The 23,371-nt window shown below is 44.3% G+C and overlaps 1 protein-coding gene across 3 annotated transcripts in view; it reads right to left on the bottom strand.

Moving 5' to 3' along the window:
- Nucleotides 1-23,371, bottom strand: part of Fggy (FGGY carbohydrate kinase domain containing) — a 364,828-nt gene that overhangs the window by 319,487 nt on the left and 21,970 nt on the right. For 2 of the 3 annotated variants that reach the window (XM_051164348.1, XM_051164353.1), the window contains exon 4: nucleotides 5,078-5,166. The exons of the other annotated variant lie outside the window; for it this stretch is intronic. In XM_051164348.1, the coding sequence (XP_051020305.1) occupies nucleotides 5,078-5,166 (89 nt within the window). The remainder of the gene's footprint in view (nucleotides 1-5,077; nucleotides 5,167-23,371) is intronic. 3 annotated transcript variants of the gene reach the window in all.

Genomic DNA, 23,371 nt, shown 5'->3' with positions numbered 1-23,371 from the left:
TAAAAACAACAAAATACAGGGAAAGTAAATTTGAGATTTTTAGAAAGCTCAGCCCTTAGGGTATACAAATGTCCCAGAAAATGAGTGAAGCGTGCGTTATTTTCTCTTGTATCTGGTAAGACTAATAATCCATTTCTTTTGGCTCATGTTAATAAAACTAAGTAAACTGAAAAGACAATTTTCTAATACAAAATAATTTACAATTATATGTGGCTTTTCTGCCTTCCAAAAGTTAAAGGAAAATACTTCACTCTGCAAGTATGAGCTGTATACCATGAACCCATCTCAAAAAGTACAACGCAACACAAAGTAGGCAGGGGACAACACCAACACAGTGACACACAGAACCAACAGCCGTGACATTGGTAGGTCACCTCCACAGAACAGAATATCCACATTCATCTAGAGAAAGACATTCAACAAATTCTAAGAGATGTAACCCCACAACATACACTGTCTCCACGCTTCAAAGATGGCAAAAGTGTCCTGACAAGGAAGGTCTGAGAAACTAGGGCAGCCACAGGAAAGGAAAGGAAGCTCAAGAGATGTGCCCAAACAGTACAGTGTTCTGGAACCAAGAAAGGCCATCAGGTTAACAACTAAGGTGCTACACGGCACTTTCCACCTGTGAAAAATCTCCTACCCTGCAGGAAACTCATGATGCAGAGTGTTCCAACCTCAGAAAGCAAACAACTCAAAGGCATCAGGAAGTCCCGGAAACTGACCAGGTTTACTAGGATATTCCATCTCCGAGTGTATATAAACAGGAAGAGCTGCCTGGAGGCAGTATTGGACATACAGACTATCAGACACATCAGCCTAAATACCAGCAAAGCTGACAGAGACAGAAACCAGCTGAACTGCCTGGAAACGACATTTTCTGACCTGTCAAGCTGCCTGCAAATTTGTAAAGATTTGGTGAGTGGACACCCATGCTAAGGTGGGAATTTGTGACGCGGCTGTCTTTGAGTGGTCTCTGCTCCTGTAAGTAACCCATCACATACGTTCCTGTAAGTAACCTGCAACTAACTCACTGGTTCACCAAGTTGGATTGTGGTGGTATCTGTATTTTGGCTACTGTTGGCTCCTTATGTGGGAGAGCAGTTATAGGCTTGCATCTCCCACAAACAGTGTCACACACCACTATATAAAGATATTTGAACAAAGAATACAGTTAATGAGAACATGTCAACATTGGTTCCTTAGCTATAGCAAACATACCACATACTAATATAGTAGGGTTAGGAAATTCGGCATCGGGCATCTGAGAACTCTTTCTACATGTTCACAATGTTCTTGTAAACCTAAAACTATTTTCAAGTGCTTATTTGAAATTATAATTGAATTAATAGAACATACTTATAAATAATTTATGGAATATCATGAACCTTTGATAATGTAGGGAAGTTTTCTCACAGATCCACTAAGTTAGGTAGGATTCCAGTTCTCCGAACAGCTTCCTGTACTCACTGCTTCAGGCAGCTTCCCGTGCTCCCTTTCCATTCTGGCCACAAACAAACCCACTCAAAATTGTAAAGAAGCATGCAGCTTCCAGAAAGTTTTCAGCATCAACTCAGTCACTGTATTAATATTTTCACTTTACTCTGGTTTTGTTTTTGTCTTGGTAATTACTGTTTTGTTGTTGCTTTTTGGGTTTGTTTGGTTTCTTTTGTCATGCACACTAGTCCAGGGACCAAGGGCTGTACATCCAAGGGCTGCTGTACATCCAAGGGCTATACATCCAAGGGCTATACATCCAAGGGCTATACATCCAAGGGCTATACATCCAAGGGGGGGGTTTATTTCACTTACTGACAGTCAATTCCAATCTCTTTAAAGGATACATACATACAAATATATGAATGCATGTGAATATGTTTTCTCTGATTATGAACAATTTTATTATTCACATTTCTGACTATTTCTCACAATCTGAACAGTTACCCATCAGTGGCTAGAATGTGGCAAATTACTAACACATTCAATTTCAATTCTTAAATTGCAAAATAGTACTAACACCACCTGCTCTAACAGATGGCTGTTGAGTACCAATAGAGCTAACATTTGTCAATATGCTTACCATAGATAAAAGGAAGGCCCTTGATAAAGGATAACCATATTATTATTATTATTATTATTATTATTATTATTATTATTATTATTATTAAAGTAGCAGTAACTCTTTCCATTAATACAGTAGAAAGTGTAGAGATGAACCACAAATCAATCACAGGCCCAGTAGTGATTTTCTCAGTGACTCAGATAAAAAAGTAAGCAGCTACTGCATTTTGGATGAAAACAAAATTGAATTCTTTTCAGGGAGAGAAGGAGGAAGAAGGAAGAGGGACCTTCTTACACTGCTGTTGCCAAAAACAAGCTTGTGACCTTTAGACTAGGTGAAGCTTGTTAGCCTGCGATAACAAAAAAGAAAAACACCCTCTAGCTTTTTTGGCACTGACTTTGTCAGAGGCAACAAAACCGGCTCATGGAGAGCCAAATGAACACCAAATCCAAGTCTCTCCTTGACTTGTTGGGTGCCAAGTTCCTGCTCTGTTGCCCAGAGTTCTTTGGGCATTGGCACATTCCATTTCAGGCCTCATCTCCCTTGTTCTAGGCGACGGGTCTGTTTGCAAATGCTTTAGCACTTAATAGTCCATGCTGTGCACTGATCCACAGTCTCTGACTCTCGCTCACTACAAGAGGACTCAGATGAGTAAGTGCACTAGGCCTGGAGAAACAACTTATTTACTGTAGACGAACATGGTAAGACCATTGGGACTTCTGTGCACCGTATCAGGAAAGTATTGAAGAGACTCTGCCAGAAAGAGGGGACTAGACAGCCAATTGTTTTAAAACTAACAAGACAAGTAAGAACCGGATGGGATCTGGATCTGGGGAGAGACTCTCTCTCAGCAAATAAACGTGAAGACCCATCAAGAAAGACACTCAACTTCAAATTTAAACATTTACACAAATGTACACACACACTTAACCACACAATGAGTGGTTTGGTGCTTATTATAAAAGAGCTAGTTGGGAAAATAGTTTCAATAGGACTCTCAAGAGCTTGTGGGGAGAGATGGCTTCCAGTTACAAATACAGATAGTAAGACTCTTCTTTTTCTTTTCTTTCTTTTTTTTCTTTTTTTTTTTTTTTTTTTTTTTCTGACACAAGGTTTCTCTGTGTAGCCTTGGCTATCCTGTACTCACTTTGTAGACCAGACTGACCTGCCTCTGCCTCCCGAGTGTTGGGATTAAAGGTGTACGCCACCACATCCTGCAGTAAGGCTCAAAAAAGAGATGAGGCATGGCCAAGGTCACAACTATGAAGAAGCACGCGTCCAGTGTGACCACAGTGTGTGCATGCATGCCGCTTCATGAGTTCATTTCCATCAGGACTAGCCTCTGAGAGCCATGTCAAAATCCAAGGGATAACAGAGAATGAGTCCATCCGACACTCAGAGACACTGGGAAGAACCGGGGGTAACTCAGAGAACTGAGCTGAACTGAGACAGAGAGTAGCGGTAGGAGTGTGAGAAGGGGAAAGAGGGAGGGAAAGGAAGAAAGATGGAAGAAGCAAAGGGAGAAAGAGGGAGGGAAGGGGGAGGGACAGAGGGAGGGAGGGAGATAGAGAGGAGAAGCTGGCAGTGGCTGTAGAAGCAGTGGCCCCGGATGCTCCTCCATCTTGGTTTCATTCTTCAGCTCTGCAAAAACACAACTTACTAGCCGTGCTTTGACCATTTGATATATCTGGCTAAAACAATACAGCTTTTGTTCATTATTGCACAGAAAGACCCCTGAAGAAATAGCTTTAGATAATGCCAATCCAAAAGAGCAATGTTGAGGATACGGACTTCATCCCCACACTGCCCTCTGTAGCGGACGTTAACATGGCTAGTTGCACTGTGCAGGGCAGAGTGCAGACCTCTAGACTTCCCCAGCCTTCTCTCTTAAGCGGCGCAGAGAACTACGGATTGGGAAGGTTATCATCACGAGCATGTGGTCCCCTCCACTCAGAGAAACCTTTGGCTAATGACCCTTTCTCTCAGGTGGCAGGGGGAGGTTGCCGTGAAGCTGGAAATAGCTGCAGAACACACCCTTTATTATCTCTCTCTGGGAGCCCCAGGGCCAACTGCTCACTCTTACCAACTTACCCCAAGAAAAGGCCCCAACCCTACCAAGTGCTACAGACTCAAGAGGAGCCATCACTGCTACCTTTCCTCCTGAGTTTAAATGAGGGGACAGAGGACAATCTGCCCCTCTGAAGGTGCTGACTTTCAGAAACAACGCCTGCCTACCTAATCCATTCAGGAGCACCTGTTCCGTTCCAACGGCCTTATCTGTCCTTTGCATCTGCGTCTTATGCTCAGAGGTTGTCCACTCTAGATCCTGATTCCTTCTCAAGCCAGGAGACAAGTCCCTCCCACATACCCCTTTGAAGATAAAGTCAAAATGGCCATCACTTTGCCATACTGAAGTTTCACTCCTAGCTCTCTCTTTGTACCTGCATACGGCAGCCACAACTTAGCACTCATGAGTATTTTGTAAAAGTACTCTTATATGGAACATGGCTTATTTTTAACATTTGTAAGTTGCTCAAATGTAACCTTTGACCTAACATAGGCACTGCTGTAGTTTGGGATAATTCTAGTATATTTCCATAAAAGTGACTTAAGTTCATAACACATGCACTCAGTTAATATCCACCACCTTGCAGAAACGTATTTCCTACCCTAATTCCTGAACTGTATCTTTTTCTCTTTAATTTCTGGAAGGTAGAAGGCACCTTCCAAAAAGAGTTAGCGTACATTCTGAGTTTTAACATGCCTTTCAAACATGTTCGGTTTTAGTGAGTGGTCTTCATCTTGCGAACTCACATTCCCAGCAACATAGGAAACAACGGCATTTGAGCATGTGCAGTGGAGCCAGGAGACAGATTCAAGATGTTTCAAGTTTGCGAAATCACATGCAGATGTAAAAACAGTATGTCCAGGCAAAGAGAGTTAAGAAAGCAATATAGAGAGAGACACCCGGGACTGGAAGAACACAAACAAAAATCTAACTTGTAATTAACATACCGTGCTGTGACACCTGTTGCTTTCCATGATAAGAAGTCTGGGAGATCAAAGAAATGTCCCGCCTTATCCCAGCAAGTCTCTCTCAAGTTCTGCCAAATTAAATATATATTAGAATCAATTATGAGGGTTTTTTTCCCCCAACTCTTCTCCTCTTTCAAAAATGTTTCAAATTTTTCAAAACAAAAACAGAGCCAACAATGTTCATGAAAACATCTGTTCAAAGACTTGGGGGACTGTGGTATAAAAGTAGTATTTATACAGGAAAGAAAACATGACAATTATTCATCGTTCCAAAAATGACCATAATTTTCCTTTTGTCCCCTTTTGCAACCTGGACAACGAGAAGGCAAACTCTGTGCATATGCAACCTAGCCTCCTGGCGAGGGCAAGAGGATATGCTTCAAACACAGAGTAAGAAGTCAACAGCTACACCCTGGGAAGAAACCGCACCAAGTCCTCGAGGAATCTAAATGTGCTTTGCCATGTAAATCCCCTACACAGCGACTGGTAGCAAAGGCAACTCAAAGAACTCCCAGCCTAAGTCGGATACCATCAAATCAAAAGACTGATGGAACACTTTTAGGAACTTATTTTACCATACTGCCAAATAGCCAGACTTTTTTTTCTTGCTGCTGGGTTTTTCTTTCCTCTACCAAATCTGTCTGGACAATTCAATCCTCACTTAGCACTCTGTTCCTTCCCAGGAGTCGTGTCCCCTTGTCCTTTGGGCTAACCTTACTACCAATGGGGCAAGTTGCGGCATTTTATACTCGAAGTTATACCTGGTGTGACCCCACCCACGGTGCCAGGGTAAAGTCCTTCACTCCTCCTGCTCTGGAAGAAGCTCTATGAGGTCAAGGGTTTGGTCAGCCTGGGCCACCATGATATCTCTCCTGCAGACTGAGTGGACTTCCAGTGGCCAAGTGGGTATTCCATAACTCTACCCCTCTCATCATACACACAGGACTTGGGTAAGTCGAGTATATTTCTTCTCCTAGGATTTTAAAATCAAGGCTAAAATGCAGCCACTCAAGCTCTGCCTGTGAATGAACTAGACACATGGTAAACTAGGTAACAATAAAGCAGCTGCTTTCTGCAAAGCACTTATGGGGAGGAGTTTAGAGAAGACAGAGGAAGGCTCCCTGTCACTAGATTTGCTATGTCTTCTTGATTTTAATTATTCCTTGTTATAAGACATGAAAAAGAGGAATTTGTCATAAGCTCGGGGTGTTTGAGGAACCTAAAGGGAATGATGCAGGTTCAAAACAACAGCAGCACAGCAGCAGCAGCAGCAGCAGCACAATAAAAATCTCCTGAGCTACTAGACAGCTTCTCTTCCCCTTCCTGTCACTCTTCTGTGATGGGTGCTTGTTTGTTACAATGGCTTCCACTTGTGTGACTTGCCTTTCCCTTGCAAAATTTGTACGAGCTATTACATTAATTTGACAGACGTATATCTGGTTTTATGTATTTTCATCCTTAAATATTGTGTTTTCACTGCTTACTGTTTCCTTTCAGCTCTGTTTCAGCACACATATCCATGTCCAAATGCTGTTTCAAGTACAGGCTTCTAGTACAATAAAGACATCAAAGGTTAGACGTAAGAGCCGAAGTATCACAACTAGTCTGTTACCCTCTGTCTAAAAGCCTCTGTTAAGAAAGAAATGGGTTCTAAAGTTCTCTTTAGGTACCCATATATCTTAACGTCAAATAAAGCAAAGCTTATGACTTACAAAATATGCCTAACATAGCTATGAACTCGTATAACCCTGTACACTTAACAAGTCACAACCAGAAAGTAGTCGCCTTTGAAATTATGTGAGTCAAACTGCCAGTATGTCTTTTGGACATGTGCTCTGTGGTTGCAGCAGTTGGTGGTCAGAGAAAAGGCAGCCTCTTTCCTTAGTTCCAAAAAAAATGCAAGACCAGTCACCACGCATCGAAGGCCAAACCACTACAGATCAACCACTACTCTAGTCAAAGCCAAACAATCACCCTGAGCTGAGAAAACAACTGCCTCTGGTAGGTTTTATGTACGGTTACTATCGGCTCTACATGATAACAGTCTTCTGCCTGGAGCCATACCAATTGCTGCTGTGGACAAAGATATCCAGGCAAAACATCTCTCAGAGAGCTTCAAGGCTTTTGGTAAGGTCCTGGTGAGGAAGCCAGGAGCACTTCCTTCCGAAGTCATCCCAGCCTTGGGCTCAAAGCCAGAGACCCCAGTAGTCTTCTGCACAGAATGAAGAGCCAGAACCAACATGGTAGGAAGCGTCAGGCATCTTTACAAGTAACACAACACAGACTGAGCAGGCTATACATATTTATATATTTAAGAATATATATACACACATATGCATATATACATACATATACATATATGTATATATGTAACAACGTTTAACAAAAAGCCATTAATTTGAAAGAAAGCAAGGAAGGATATATGGGAGGGTTTGAAGGAAAAACACAGAAAAGGGGAATTATGTGATTATATAGGTTTTTATCTCAAAAGGTTAAAAAGAAATATTTTAAAATGCACATGGTCGTGGAAGAGAAACGAACAAATATTCCCTGTTTCCTCTACAGATGCAAAGTCTGTGGACTCGCCAACAGGAAGGGGGAAAAGTGAGGGGGACAGGAGTGTGTCAGGAACCCTGACAAAGGCCCGAGAGACTGGCTGAGGTTCCCGTAAAATTCTCCCACAGAGCTATGAGACTGACAAGGGTTTTGCCATCACTTGCCATCCTGGCAAGTTCTATAGAGAAATGTCTTTGCCCTTCACCCTCCCCAGTCAGTGCAGTCCCAGCCAAGAACTAGGAATTAATTTTCCACTTGTGTCTACTGGACCTACATCAGGACACAACGGCCATCTTGTTCCCTCCACAATGCACAACAATGTCCCCGTACTCTGTCTCCCTTGATTATCAATCAGGGTTATTCAAAAAGGAACACGTGATCAATAATGCTCACAGCTAAGAATGTAGGCACTGGGTGTTAGACTCCACAACCTTGTCCCTGAGTCACCGAGGTGTCTGCTCTCAGGTGAGAGCCCACTGCTTGCCCTGTGAAGCAGCAGCTGCCTGAGCTCCTAGCAGACCCTTTGGAACTGTCTTGAGGAAGCATCTGCCATCCCTTACATGATGGAAAAACAATGGCAGCTGGAGACCAGTCCTAAAACCTTTCAGAGAGAGTCCAGCTTTAATCTTGGATGACTTACTTAGCTCCTATGGACTGAACCAATCCTATGTGCATAAGCAGTCCATCAGTCAGAGAACGCCGAGTGCAGGCCTGCCACACAGGCCAACGTGTCTCATCATGGGATATATTAATCCAGTTCCAGGTAGGAGCTCCAGGTGGTGAGAGAGTTAAATCACTCTGTCCTCCAGACACCAAGGAACTAACACAAATTAGCCTTTTCAGGAAACAAAGCCCTGGCACTGATCTGGGGTGTATGACTTGGCCCTCAAGGCTCTGTATTCCAGTAACAGTCCTTTGAGCGCAGCAATTCATTGGCTTGAGAGCAATCAAGGAGAAACACTCACCCCCATCACGCATTACTTCATAAAACCACAGCATTTCTTGGGAGGCTGTTACTTAAAGCTCACAGAGCTTCAGGTCTCTGAAGAGGGTAGGGACATAACACTTATGCCCAAGACTCAAGACCAGGAATCAGGAGAGCCTGGGAAGGAAGAGTCATCCTGACATCACTATGGAAGCTGTGAGGTTTCTGCTTTTTCTAGATGATGAGGAAGACTGTAGGGATCAAGACAGTTACATAAAGAGCAACAGGATGCAGCGCAAAGTGAAAATATTGGGTTTTGTTTATTATTATTGCAAAGAGAGTCTATCTGGGTTATCTGTGGTGTCTAGACAATGAAAGGGAAGGGGGTGGAAACCAGAGCTCCCTAACCTCACGTGCAGCAAATGGTCCTGCCTGACACTCCAATTTCCATACTGTTCGGGTTTCTAGAACTACTCATGAAAAGACAACAGTTTATCCTGACTCCATATTCAAGTTCTGAAATCCGAGTACAGACTAACAGCCCAGAGAGGTGAGATGCTTCGGGAAGCCTGATCCTCAGTGTCGCTGCTCTCAATCGATGCTGACAACACGCAGCAGGTCAGAAGTCCAAGCATCACCGTCCTGGGATGAAAGGAACCGTTGTGTTCCAGACTCCCATCTACAGACAGGGAGCAACACTAACAATGCTTCTAGGCAGACAGGCAAACACACTGGGATTTGTGGCAGCAGAGGCATCTTTTCAAAAGCTAACGTCTGACAATTGGTTCTTCTGTTAAAACATCCAACAGCTTCTCAGGGCATAGAGGCTCTCTCAGTCCTGAGCCTAGCTCCTGGGGGATCCGTCTGGCTCCAGCTTACCCAGCGCGACTCCTAGGATTTCTTTCTGGGACTGTGTTCCAGGCTTTTCTGCTAACATTCACTCTGCCATTGCTGCTTTGTATTTAAATTCCTCAACACATTCTGCCCTTTATGGGTCCATGTCTCAGTTTAGGCTGGTGCTTCTGTGTGGACTGCCTGCACCGCCTCGGCATCCCTGCCCTCCTTCTCGGTCTCATATCCTTGACGCAAATCCAGCTCAGATAGACCTTGGATAAGAGTCTCTCTTTCCTCGCTGTAACTGATTATACTGATTACACACTCATATGCTCAAATCCATCTTAAAAATGACAAACTTCTTCTAGAGGGCAAAGGACACATCTAACTCATGGTGCGGGGGCGGGGGGAGGGCATGAAAAAAAGCTTCCGGAGAGGGGCCAAGCGTAAAGCTAGACCCTGGAGCTGGAGAAAGTTATGTGCAAATGAAAGGCAATTAAAAATATGATGCATGACAATAATGTAATGAGTCTGATTCCGAAGCCTGGTGAGTCAGCCTCGTAACTTTATCCCAGCATTCTGTGTGTGGTCATATATCTGCCTCTAATGAGTAATCCCAGACAAGGCTCAGAAGATCGAGGGGGCTTTGGGCCTGGAGTGGCTAACACACACTCCACAGGAACAAAGATTTTTACTTGGAACTTAAGATTAAATAGACTATGTATCTATGCTCTGCTGAAGAAACAAACAAACCAACAAAGACCTCAGTTTATAGAGCCGATAACCCCAACCAGAAAAGGGCTTGTCCTGTCATACATTTGTAAAATGAAATATAATTGATTGTCATATGCTGTATTTATATGCATCCTCTACTCCCTGCCCTACCCTAGAGGTGTTGTACAGATTGGTAAACTCCTAACCCACACTGGAGTTGACTTAACCATATGAGCATTACCATCTACATGGCAACTGACAGGCTCATCAATGCTTATTTGGCTCAGGAATATGACACCACCGTGTGTTCTTGGAAATAAGGTTGCAGTGCAACAGCTGAGAAATATGGCATCTGGCAAAGCTGAGCTTGACCATTGTCCTTACAACCTCCCAGCTATGCCCCCTTAGAAAGAAACATCAATCTCCAAAACGATTTGCTCAAATTCCATACTACTGTCACCTACCTCACTGGGAAGACGTGCAAATTATATATGTCAACAAGAGTCTCTCAAGGCTGTTATAGACCTTTATAGCCTTCAAAGCACTTGCTACACATGATTTTTTATAATCTGTATACTCCTGTAAGTCAGGGAAGCAAGACATGTAATCTTCAGTTTATAGATTATGAAACTAATGTACCAAAAAGTACAACAATCACATGACAGATAAGTGGGAAATCAGATATTGCATCTTTAATACCCACCCAGTGCTAACTCAGCCTTCCACTTCCCCAAAAGGTTTGTTTGTTTGTTTGTTTGTTTAATGGAGAAATGCCAGGGCAGGAAAGATGCCTATTACCTAGACAGCAGAACCACAGGTTGGTGTTCTCACTATAGAAGAGCTAGGGAGACACAGACGTGAAGAAGCTTTGAAAACAAAGTCTTGGAGGAAACAAGAAAGGGAAAGCTGTGGGCACGGGAGAAAATGAGAGACTGACCCTGCATTTCATGCTCGGCCCTCACGCCGCTTTCCTGTCTCCTTTATGAGCCTTTTTCTTTTAGTGGATCTTAAAATATGGGTGTTCCAAAGGGTGTACACCACAGGCACTTAACTCAGTGTTTACATACTCACTGGGAGATCTCAATGAGTTTCTTTACTCCAGGAAACTTCAAAGTAAAACACACTGAATTAAATTCCAACTCAAACTCTCCTCTGAAGTGTCTCCTAGATGTCACACTCACCTGCCGCTATTTCAATATAGAAAATCTGTTATCTGCCCTCAAATGGCTTTCTCCTCCTTGATTTTATGTCTGTTGGCAAAAAAAGTTATTTTCTGTTTCTGGTTATCTATGAATACTTATGTCCAGTCAACCTCTCCGTTTAAACTCTCAGTAAACTCATAAACAGGTTTCTATCTTTGCATGTGGGTGTCAAGAATTTTTAGAGAGACAAAGCCAATTCTGTGCAAGTGTGTGCATGTGTGTGCATGTGTGTGCATGTGTGTGCATGTGTGTGCATGTGTGCGCATGTGCACATACAGATGTGTTCAGACGGCACTCATCACTGAGGATTCCATGCTGACATTAAACACTCTGTGAAACTGCACTTAAACTGAACTGCATGGTCCAGGACTGCATGTGCCTATTATTCTAGTTTCATTTCTGTTGCTATGAAAAATATCCAGACAAATTGCAACACAGGGGGAAAAGATGTACTTGGCTTATGACTGCAGGTTATAGTTCCTAATTTTAGGGAGGTCAAGGCTGAAGTGAAAGCATCTCCTCACATCCACGATGAGAACAGAGAAGAAGCACAGCCTTCCATGCTTGCCTCTTTGCTGCTCATGCTCAGCTGGCTTTTCTTCAGTCACACCGTTCAGGGCCCAGCCCGTGAAACGGTACTGCCCACAGTCAGGCTGGGGCTCCCAACCCAAGGGAAAATCAAGACAACTACCCCCACTGACGATCACACGAATTCTGGTGCCCCGTATTTGACCATGTCCCCTGGATGGGGAGACCTGGTGGCACTCAGAGGAAGGATAGCAGGCTACCAGGAAGAGACTTGATACCCTGTGAGCATATACAGGGGGAGGAGGGCCCCCTCAGTCACAGTCATAGGGGAGGGGAGTAAGGGGAAAATGGGAGGGAGGGAGGAATGGGAGGATAGAAGGGATGGGAAAGCAATTGAGATGTAATATGAATATTATCAATAAAAAATAAACTGAAAAAAAATGACAACTCCCCCCACAGACATGTCCATAGCGAAAACCAGAAAGTTCTCAGCAAGATGCACCGGGTGATTCTCAGTTGTATCAAGCTGGAAATGAAACCTGCATATCAAACCTATGACCCCTGGTGAGCAGCCTTATCCTTCCTCTTCCCATGAGCTCTTAACTGTCCTTCTCATTACACTGAGTCTCCTGAAAGACGGGACTGTGGGTTTACTGTAATCGGTGCCTAGGACCTAGCATTGTATATGATGTACAGATGATGAGTGATGCTGGCAGAATGAAAGAGTAGGAGTGAATGAACAGAGATGCACTAACTAAATTACAGTTGGTGGAAATGAAAATAAGGAAGGAACGGATACATGAATGAATTAGTACTGTCCTAGTTTCTTTCCTCTTTTTTCCCCCTTCAAGTTAATGGCTTTTCTCAGTCTGTTTCAGGAGCAGAAACATAGTCTAGCCAAGCCCGACTGCCAGGAAGATAGATTTCTCTTCGCCGGGTGAGTAGGTTTTTTGGAGAAGTCTCATTTTAATTGGAAAATGGATTCATTCACTTCCTGGCATGGGTTCTTGGGTCAGTGCAGCACTACTACATGGCTGCCAAGCCCCAACGAAGAGAGCGCAACTGCAGCGGGAAAAGAGCAGCGTCAGACTGGAGGGCCCCAGGGTATCCGAGGACAGACAGGCATCAGTTCTGATCAGGCTCAGGTGCCCTCCTCCAAAGATCCTTCCAATTGAGATGTATTCATCTCAAGCGTTCTGTGAGGGCTCACTTGGAAACACCCAGCCTTACTTCCTCATTTGTGCAAGAGAGAGGGCTCCACCATGCTTTCCCACTAGGCAGAGAGAGCGGGCCACAACTGATAAGGTACTTCATTGTTCAAGCAAAAGCAGTGGATGAGAATGTCATAACATCTCCCCCAATGATGGGCCCAGAGCTATCCCAGCACATGGAAAATATCTCTTTTAGCAATACATTCTTGTGTGGTTTTTCAAAGGTCTTTGAAGAAGGTGGTAAATTCTACTAGGGTTTTGTGGCTAAGGTGAGACAGCCCTAGCTTACAACTTCCCCCAAAATTCCTAGCATGTGGCTGGGCAGCAGCCAAGGCTGTCAGAATCAGTTTCATTGGCAGTATAGATTTGGAGGAAAATACTGATAATAACTCTAAAAATACAGGTTATAAATTATAGTCTCTTTCTAAAAATGGGCTAAGAGTCTAGCTCCCTCATGTAACTTGAGAACAACAAGGATTGAGGTGGGGATAGATATTTAAATACTCTGTGTGTGCCAAAATGAGGAAACACTGCCATGTACAGCCTCACTGAAGGAGCCCAGATTACAGTAGCAGGACTTACACACTGCTATGAATGAAGAACACGAGGCCCATATGCACTGGGGGACTGAGAGAAATAGCAGAACTACTGATGGCAGAATCAAGGTTGCCTAAGGATAGCCGGACTCCAAAGATGAAAAAATGTGGTGGAAAACTAGCATTCGAAGCAATCATTGCAGGAGTGCTCCCTGGTTTCTAAGTGTTGCTCTAGGCAGTTTCTGTGCTTGCTTACGTGGCCTCTCCGCAGCCCTTTCGCACACATCCTGTTAAGATGTACAGTAATGATTACAGGACAAGAAATAGGAACACAGTCATTACATGGGTTGTCAAAGCCAGGGAGCTCTGAAGTGTCACCAGAGCTAGGTGTGCACGCTTGCTCACTGGCTCTGGAGACTATGCCACGGCGGGGAGGTACAACTAAAGAGGGAGCTTGGAAATGATTACAATTTTTTATACAATTAAAATGTTTCCTTTATTTTTATTTCATGTATTTTGTACATCTGCACACCATACATGTGGAGTGCCTGCAGAGGCCAGAAAGTGGGATATCCCCTGGGGATGTGAACCCAGGTCCTCTGAAAGAGAAGCAAATGTTCTTAACGAATGAGCCATATTTTTAGCTCCTGAACACAAAACCTTTCTCACAATTCTAAAGCTGGCTAAGATGAGCAAAGATTCTCATATGAAACATTCCAGGTGAGTGTTTAAGTTCTAAAATGCCTGGTTTCTAAAGCACAGAATCTGAATGGCCATAAAGAAAAGACACTGCCATAAGGAAGAGAAAGGGACAGGGAACACACACAAGGTAATGTCTGACCTCAATATGAAGGGAAGGTGAGGAAGGGAGATGGAGGGACACACAGACCATGTCAGGGGCCTGGGAACACTGACAAGGGCTCATCAACTGTGCTCATAAGGAAGGAGAAGATGGGAGCCACTGCCCATCCTTGAGGAAAGGGTGACTGCGCACGCAGCTTTAGGACAGTTGGAACACCGAACACCTTGTGGAAATCCCAGAAGTCAACAGTCAAGAGGAAAGAGGACCAGTTCCCACATATATTTCCGAGAAGAGGACAAAAGTCAGAGAAAAGGGAGAACAAGTAAAATGGAAGATCTAGAGAGAGAAAATGAACAAAGGAGATTAAGTAGGAAGGAAGAGACAAAATATAGACAAAAGCAAATGGGCAAAAAGACAAAGGGAGGATGGGGTAAGGAGAAAGGACAGGCTGAGCATGAGACGCGAACACCACACTGTCCTCAAGGAGACAGACCATGGGGCAGGGCAGGAGCCTGACTCGCTCTCAGTCTGCACACAGTCTTTCCTTCGGATGGATGAAGTCATGTCTGATGTCACTGTCTCTGAGTCAAACGCCACTCAGAAGGAAAGGTCTCTATCTTGTATTCATCCCTATCCCCATGAAAGAGGGGGCTAACTCACTGCTCTTTCTCCTGGGGTACCGTCTAGCCTGTCCTCAAGGTGTGTGGACTAAGGAGTAGGAAGGGTGCTGCAGCCACTAAAGTGCTCAAAGCTCCTCCAGGGCCTCTCACATTCACGTCACCATTAGCGGAGAAGTGGGAGTGGGTGGCAAACCACTGCTGGCTTTTTTCTCCTGCGGATAATGGGCAAATGGACTCTATGCCATGATGTTCCAAAAGGAAATTCAAAATGAGCAGACCTCCAATGGCCTTAACCCACTCAGTGCTTATTCACCCGACAGGTCTCATTTCTTCAGATACCACTGAGTACCCTTTGCAAACACTACTGCCGCTAGTCCTTACGCCTAACTCCAACTCATTGCTGGGCAAGCTCCTTGCTCCTGAGCCCTTTGGGCTGTGGGCTGTGTACAGCTTGGGTACAGCTTCAAACAGAAGCCCAGCTCTACCGCTCAGTGGCTGACGTAGGCAAGACCCTCGTAGCTAGCTGAGCTCACCTGTTTAAGGAGCAACTGAGGCTCACGTTCAAAGGGGAACTGGTGTGTTCATGTTCACATGTATGAGAGCTATTCTGGAAATATCCTATCAGAAGTTGCTAAAAGGCTTTTCTTCATCTCGCTTCCAGGTCTGAAGAAGACAGTAACCTCTGCTTCAAAGAGGTCAGAGTCCTTTTACAACGATTCATCTGGGATCCCCACTACCCCTTGTACTTGCTACAGAGCACTTTGGTTACTTTGGCTGTGGCTTCAGTAAGTGCCCCCACAAAATTCCATAGAACTAAAGGCAAAGGCATGGTGACCAGGCTTGGATTTACTTTGAAGTGGTGAGACTTTTGGAGATAGGAACTCATGAAAGAAAGCAAGGGCATTGGGGGCTAAAGAGGATATGGAGACCCATGGCTCCTTCTTTTCTTTAAAAAAAATTTAGTTTAACCATGTACATATGATGGGAGAGAGTATGTCAGCGCGCAAGGGTCTGTGGCAGCCGGAAGCACTGGGTCCTCCCTGGAGCCATCTGACATGTGTGCTAGAAACTGAACTCAGAATATTACACATTCTTTGCCATTGGGCCATCTCTCCAGCTCCTCCTGTAGCTTCCTCTGCCATATTCCCTGCCATATTCCCTGCCATATTCCCTGTATGATACGCTGCCTTGCCTCAGGCCCCAAAGCAATGGCCACTTGACCATGGGTTGAAACCTCCAACAGCATGAGCCAAAATAAATTACATGTGGGGGTGGGGCATCTAGTTTATATATGTGATATATAGATATAGATATATGGTCTCACTGTGCAGCTCTGGTTATCCCAGAATTTACTGTGTGTGTGTGTGTGTGTGTGTGTGTGTGTGTGTGTGTGTGTGTGTGTGTGTGTGTGTGTGAGTTGTTAGATGTACTTTATTTTTTTTTTTACATTATATCTGATTTTTATTTTTATTTTATTTTATTTTATTAATTTATTCTTGTTACATCTCAATGTTTATCCCATCCCTTGTATCCTCCCATTCCTCGCCCCCCCCCCATTTTCCCATTATTCCCCTCCCCTATGACTGTTCCTGAGGGGGATTACGTCCCCCTGTATATTCTCATAGGGTATCAAGTCTCTTCTTGGCTACTTGCTGTCCTTCCTCTGAGTGCCACCAGGTCTTCCCCTCCAGGGGACATGGTCAAATGTGAGGCACCAGAGTACGTGAGAAAGTCATATCACACTCTCCACTCAACTGTGGAGAATATTCTGACCATTGGCTAGATCTGGGAAGGGGTTTAAAGTTTACCTCCTGTATTGTCCTTGGCTGGTGCCTTAGTTTGAGCGGGACCCCTGGGCCCAAATCTGCCTATCATATTGTTCTACTTGTAGATTTCTAGGACCCTCTGTATCCTTTTATTTTGCTATTCTCCCATGCATCTCTCATTTAGAGTCCCAAATGAGAAACTGGAAACAGAATTTACTTTTTTAAAGACCAGACTCACCTCAAACTCACAGAGATCCTTCTTCCTCTGCTCCCTCTGCTCCCTCTGCTGTGCCTAAAGGTGTGAGCCACCATGTCTGGTTGTCTTGGAAATTTTTATAGGAACAGAAAGGCGACTAGCATACTTTTATTATTAATTCACAAAAAGCATTCTTTTTAAATTATTGTAGCTTGGAAAATAGCTTTATTCTTAATAAAGGTTTAATTTGAAAATAAAAATTTCATTCATACATATACTAATATCATCTAAAATAAGGTAATATCCAGTGACTTTTCTGGTCAGATGGCCTACAGAACTTTCTAGAATATTCATATGTGAATATCCCTTACTAATGAATGTTTCCAAATTAAACCTAATCAAAATTATAGCAGTACTGTAGTAACTTTTATTATATAGTGGTAGCAAGCTTATAAATTACTAAATCTACTAAAAACTGCATGTGTGCATCCCCTCCTACTAGTTGTCTGTAAAGCTCAAGCATAATTTTCATCAAGGGCTTGTCCCCCGAACAGTGAGAACCCCATTACTTAAATGGACCCAGAAACAAGCAAAGATGCATCCCAATTCTTCTCTTCCGATAAGCGATTGTTTTACTGTCATCGTCACTGCCACAAGCAACCAAGAGCTTGTTATGTCCCCTCTGATACACAACATGCCAGGGACTCCATTTCATAAAGAGGAATCTCGCGACCACAGATACACGAGCTGCCCAGATCATGCAGACGATGAGAAGAAAGACTAGAGAGAAATCCCGGCTATGAGCACCGAGCGCCACATCCGACAACCACCATCCAGCTGCTTGCTGCCTCCCAGAGTGATGCAGCACTTGGCAAACACTTACACAGTGATTCACTCTCCTCCAGGCCCCTGGCACGTCCCTGACCCACAGACAAGGCTGCACACCAAGACAACTGCAACAGGAGCCTCTCTGATGGTCCCTGACTCTCCCTCCCCACATCTCCCTGGAGTTCACAAAATGCCAACACTGAAGGACTCCAGAGGAAGGTCATATGCACCAGCTGTTCTCATATGGCCAAAAACATAGACCAAAATTTTCACTAGTCAGTGGTTAAGTAAAGATTAAAATAATAATAATAAAAATAAAATGTTTATTAATAAAATATAAACATTATGAATCCTATAAATAAGTATTTAGGAGAAAGAGAGAGACAGAGAGAGAGAGAGAGAGACAGAGAGAGAAAGAGAGAGAGAGAGAGAGAGAGAGAGAGAGAGAGAGAGAGAGGAGAGGGAGGAGAGACGAGAGGAGGAGAGGGGAGGAGAGGAGAGAGAGAGAGAGAGAGAGAGAGAGAGAGAGAGAGAGAGAGACTGTATCCTCTAATTTCTTTGCTTTTACTTGGGTAAGTTGCAATACACTTCAGCATACCATTACTAGGGGGAAACTCAATCCATCACAGAGTTTAGGCCCCTTAGCAACACCACAGTAAGAAACAGGCCGGATAGTGCAACAGAGCCCCGACTGGAGAAGCTACCTCGGCATGTATACCTTTTGGGGATTTCTGAGTCAGAAGACATGGACCGCTGAGATTACAAAGCCCAGAAGCCACCGTGAAGTGGCTCTGTTGGAGGGTGTGGCTATGTGACCTGCAGTGTTTGCTGCTGAGATCCGACTTCCCTTCACAGGCTCCACCCAAGCCCTTGCTCCCACAGGCCGCAAGATACATTAGATGTCACAGGAGTCCCCGATCACTGCTGCTGTACAACCAGTCAAGCAGCCACAGCTCACGGCCCAGAGCCATGCTTGCAGTGAGATCACAGCTGCAGAATTCATTCAGAGACCTGGAACCGAGAAGGGCGGAGGGCTGACTGAGCTGGCCACCCTTTCTTCCTATTTACACATACCTGGGAGAGAGCAAAGGAGAAGAGGCAGGGCTTCTTAGAGGTTCCTACACGGGCCGCTGGTGCGTGTAAGGGTTTCCGGGATGGAGTTCAGAGAGTTAGAAGGAAATTAAGACCTTACTCCAATGAGAACTGGCTCTCTAAGCATCTCTTCTGTAGAACACACAGAAGTGCCTGGACTGGTTAAGGCCAGAGCTGGATGAACTAACCGTTATGACTCTTGTTTAAATTCAAGTCTTAACATTCAGAATCCCCAGGCAAGGGAGACAGCGAGGCTTAGCATGAGCCAGGTCTCAGGTCAAATTTCTAGCACAAGGGATAGGGGAAGCTTGAAAAATATTAATAGGAGATCCAAGCCTGCATTCCAGCATGAGCAAAGTCACGCGTCACAACCCATACCTACCTAACTTTTCTTCCCAACCTTAGCTTCTTCATCTTCAGAGACAGGACTAATATTTTCCTCACTGGATATTCACAGTGACTAACTGAGGAATCCCAGCCCATGGTGAACAAAGCCACATGCAGGCACTGCTCATGTCTGTAATCAAACACCACCAACATCTTGAACAGAATTTATTCAGTATCTTGTAAAGCTTTTAATATCTTCAGACTGTTTCACAGGTGTGATGTCTGAGCCGACTCAGAAAGAGCAAGTGTGGACGGACGCACACAGGGCCATGTACCTGGGTACACAGTAAGAAAGCAAAGCAGAACAGGAGGGTCTGAGTGCTCACAGAACAAGGTGTCCACTTTTCTGTTATGTGTAAAATAAGGTGTCACGGAAGAATGGCTATCCAGCCTCTTGCCCCTGTCCTAGAAGTGGGAACTTCCTGAGTTACAGGACAAGCCCAGCTCTTTCCTAAAGTCCCCATCAGGCACAGTGCTATGTATAATGAGTAAAATTCTAAATCACTGAATGAATAAATACACCTTTACATGACAGAACAGTGGTTCTCACTATGAAGTTAAAAGGTGAGAACAGTAAAACCAACCAACTCTCACGCCCCAAAAAAATCCAATTATACCACATGTATCTCCTAGAGGAAATAGCATGCATGTGCAGCAGCTAGGAGGCCAGGCAGCAAGCTGGCAGGGCATGAGGTCTGAGTACTATAGTTACCAGTCTAGCGTCTTCCTGGTCAAGAGACATGGATTCTGTCAACAAGCATTTGCCCTGCTTCCAATGCCAAGCAGCAGGATCAGCTCGGGCTCAATAGCTAAGAATGAATGGAGAGATCTCACCCCTCCTCCTAGGGAACTGAGAACCCAACAAACCAAATGAGGAAGAAATACCGTTATAGAAAAACAAAATAGAGTCCAACAGAACCTCACTGAGACCCTGTCCTCAAACCTGCTGGCAAGAGTAAATTTAAGAAGAAATAAGATCTATAAATATATAAAAGAAATATAAGTCAAAGACTACCATAAATCATAAGGTACAACACAGAGCAGTAAAAGATGGAGTCTTTAGTGTTGCTAGGTAACCAGATGAGCACTTTTTTTTCTAGTGTACATTTTCAGTCAATCTGTTGGACTATAAAACTAAGACAGAACTTATTTAGCATAAGTCATATATGTAAATTTAGGGAGGAAATCGGTGTGCAGGTTTTTGGCTTCCATACTGTATGTTTCTCCAATGCCAGTTTAAAGCAGTCAACCCTGGAGAAAATCCACAGCAGACACCCCAGGGTAATGGACAGTACCAGATATAAGGCTCAGTGGTGGGGTATCGGATCCTGGTGCACAGAGCCATGGTACAAGCATCCTAGAGAAAGACCTTTAGCAGATGAGTCTTAGTTTCTCCTGGAGAAAAATGGGGAAAATTTCAATGGTGGTGTCATTCATTACCAAAGGGGAGGGGCATAGCAGAGAGGCCTGGGACTCTAACCTCCTCCCTGAAACCTGTATATGCCCAGTGATATGCCCACTGATCAAAAATCACATAGCTCATAATTTAATTCACTCATCCATACTCCATGTCTGTAAATATCTGCTGTGTTATTACCTTGAGCTCCTCAGCGGAGGTCTAGATACTAGGCAGCTCCCAGGAGAGTGAATCTGAGCCTTAGACAATTAGTATGCATTCAAGTAAAGGGAGAAATTATTATAGGTTTGTCAGGGAGGAGGAGGAGGAAGAGGAAGAGGAGGAGAATTAAACAACAACAGCAACAACACCAAAACAAAAACCTAAGCAGAGGCCCAGAGGTGTGAGAGAATAAGAATCTGATGAGGAGTCGCAGCCAATGGCCAAAGAATTCGCCAGCTGGAAAGTCTTTCCACTGCGTTCACCATTTGTTACAGGAGAGGTAGTGATGGAGTCCTTGAACATGTGTGCGTGTGTGACTCCTTGTCCACTTTCTGTCCCTCTAGACTAGATCCCCAGAAGCTATCTAGGCCCTTCACCTCTCTTACTTACCTGGGGATCCCCTAGGCTCAGCACAGTTCCTGTCACCCAGGGAGCCCCTCGCTACAGAGGCTACAGAGCCTCTGGATTCTGCCACTGGCAGTCTTCTCCTGAGCTAGTTCATGGATAGCAAGACAGAAAAACAACTGAAAAAGAACAGAGTAAAATGGTGAAGTCCCATAGTATGAGTGGAAGACGTCCAAGCTCCAATCCTAGCTTTGTCACTTACAAGCTGAGGGAGTTTGGGCAAACTTTAAGTCTCTGTGCTTACTTCTTAATACATAAAGGATACTATTTCCTTCACAAGGTGGTTGTAAGGATTAGATGGCTTAGCAGGAGTAAAACTGCTTATAAGTGCTTGGCACATAGTATCTCACTAAAATTATACCCTCACTAGCCACTGTGTGCAACTACTTCCTGGTTCTGTTCTCTCACCTTGGTTGATCTGTATCTTTCTCTTTTGAACTGACTAACTTCCTGGCAGCACAGCCTGCTTTGGGATGTCTACACAGACTCAGGCAGGTGCCTTTAGAACACAGGTGGAGCAAGGCTGCTGGTGTGGGTCTCTTTACTGGTCAGGGAACATAAACCATTTAACTCCACGAGCTTCAACTTCCTCTTCTGTAAAATGAGGTAAATAAAATGTTCCCCATTATCCCAGCACTCAGGAGGCAGAGGCAGGCAGATCTCTGTGAGTTCGAGGCCAGCCTAAACTACGAAGCGAGCCCAGGACAGCAAAGGCTAACACCGAGAGACCCTGTCTCGAAAAACAAATAAATATATATATAATAAAAAAATAATAAAATGTGCCCCACAAGGGTGCTGTGATGATAGTAAAATGAGCTTTGTGAAGTAAAATTCTGTTAGCTCAGGGACTGGAGCCCCTGGTGAAGTTTAGGGGAACCTGGGTGAAGTTTCTTACTGGCCGCCTGCCCTGGGTTCAAGCTTGGAAGGTTCTGTGCTGGTATCAAGCAGCAGATGACCGCACCACGACTAGCCAGTTTGCTCCTCCCCTCCTCCCTGCTTCCTGACTGCCTCCAACAGCCTCACATGCTTTGCTTAGCTACTAAGCAGGAAGCATACTCCTGTAAAGCATTCACCACTCACAAAGGCCAGCCCGTGACAGCAGACATCCTAGTGTTTGGAATCCACTCCATCATAGATTACATAAAGCTGAAATGCCCATCACAGGAGCAAAAATTACAAACACAATGGCAGAAAAATGAAACTATTATTTAAGCATCTACTACACAAATCACTTTCCAAAATCCCTTTCTGCAAGGCCACGGTGATAACAGCCCATGCTCTGAGGCTTCAAGGAGGTTATTTAGCTTTTCCAGGGTCCTACAGCTGGTTAGAGGTAGGAAAAAGATTCAAACACGTGTCTGGCTTCGAATCCTACACACTTTTAGTGGTCAGTGTTGCAGAACTGTTGAGTGTTCTCTCAAAGCTCTTCAGCATCTGTATTATCTCTGGCACCTGGACAGGAGAAGGAAGAATCTGGCCTGCTGCCATGCCTCTTAGTAAACAAAAAGATCTAGATAAGTCTTTCTCAACCTGTGGGTTACATCCTCTTTAGGACTCAAATGAGCCTCTCACAGGGGGCATCCAAGAACATCAGAAAGCAAAGATAATTACATTATGATTCATAACAGTTGCAAAATTACAGTTACGAAGCAGCAACAAAAAATAAATTTAAGATTGGGGTCATCGCAATATGAAAGGGTCACGGCATTAGCAAGGGTGAGACCCACAGGACTAGAATTGGGAAGTAAGACCTGTTTGATGCCTAGAACAAGTTTCTAGCCGGGAAGTGGTGGCGCACACCTTCAATCCCAGCACTCGGGAGGCAGAGGCAGTCGGATCGCTATGAGTTTGAGGCCAGCCTGGTCTATATAGTGAGTCCAGGACAGCCAAGGCTACACAGTGAAACCCCATCTCAAAAAACAAAACAAAACAAAAAACAAAAAACCACAAGTTTCTGAACACCCTAACACCCAGGGTCCTCACAGGACTTTACATGGACATAAAGGGGGTGTGAGAACCAACTAGATCTAGTTAGGTGCCAAGCAGGGACCTG

This window comes from Acomys russatus, chromosome 2 (genome assembly GCF_903995435.1).
Source record: "Acomys russatus chromosome 2, mAcoRus1.1, whole genome shotgun sequence".
Taxonomy (NCBI): Eukaryota; Metazoa; Chordata; class Mammalia; order Rodentia; family Muridae; genus Acomys; species Acomys russatus.
This window is presented reverse-complemented; position numbering and strand designations above follow the sequence as displayed.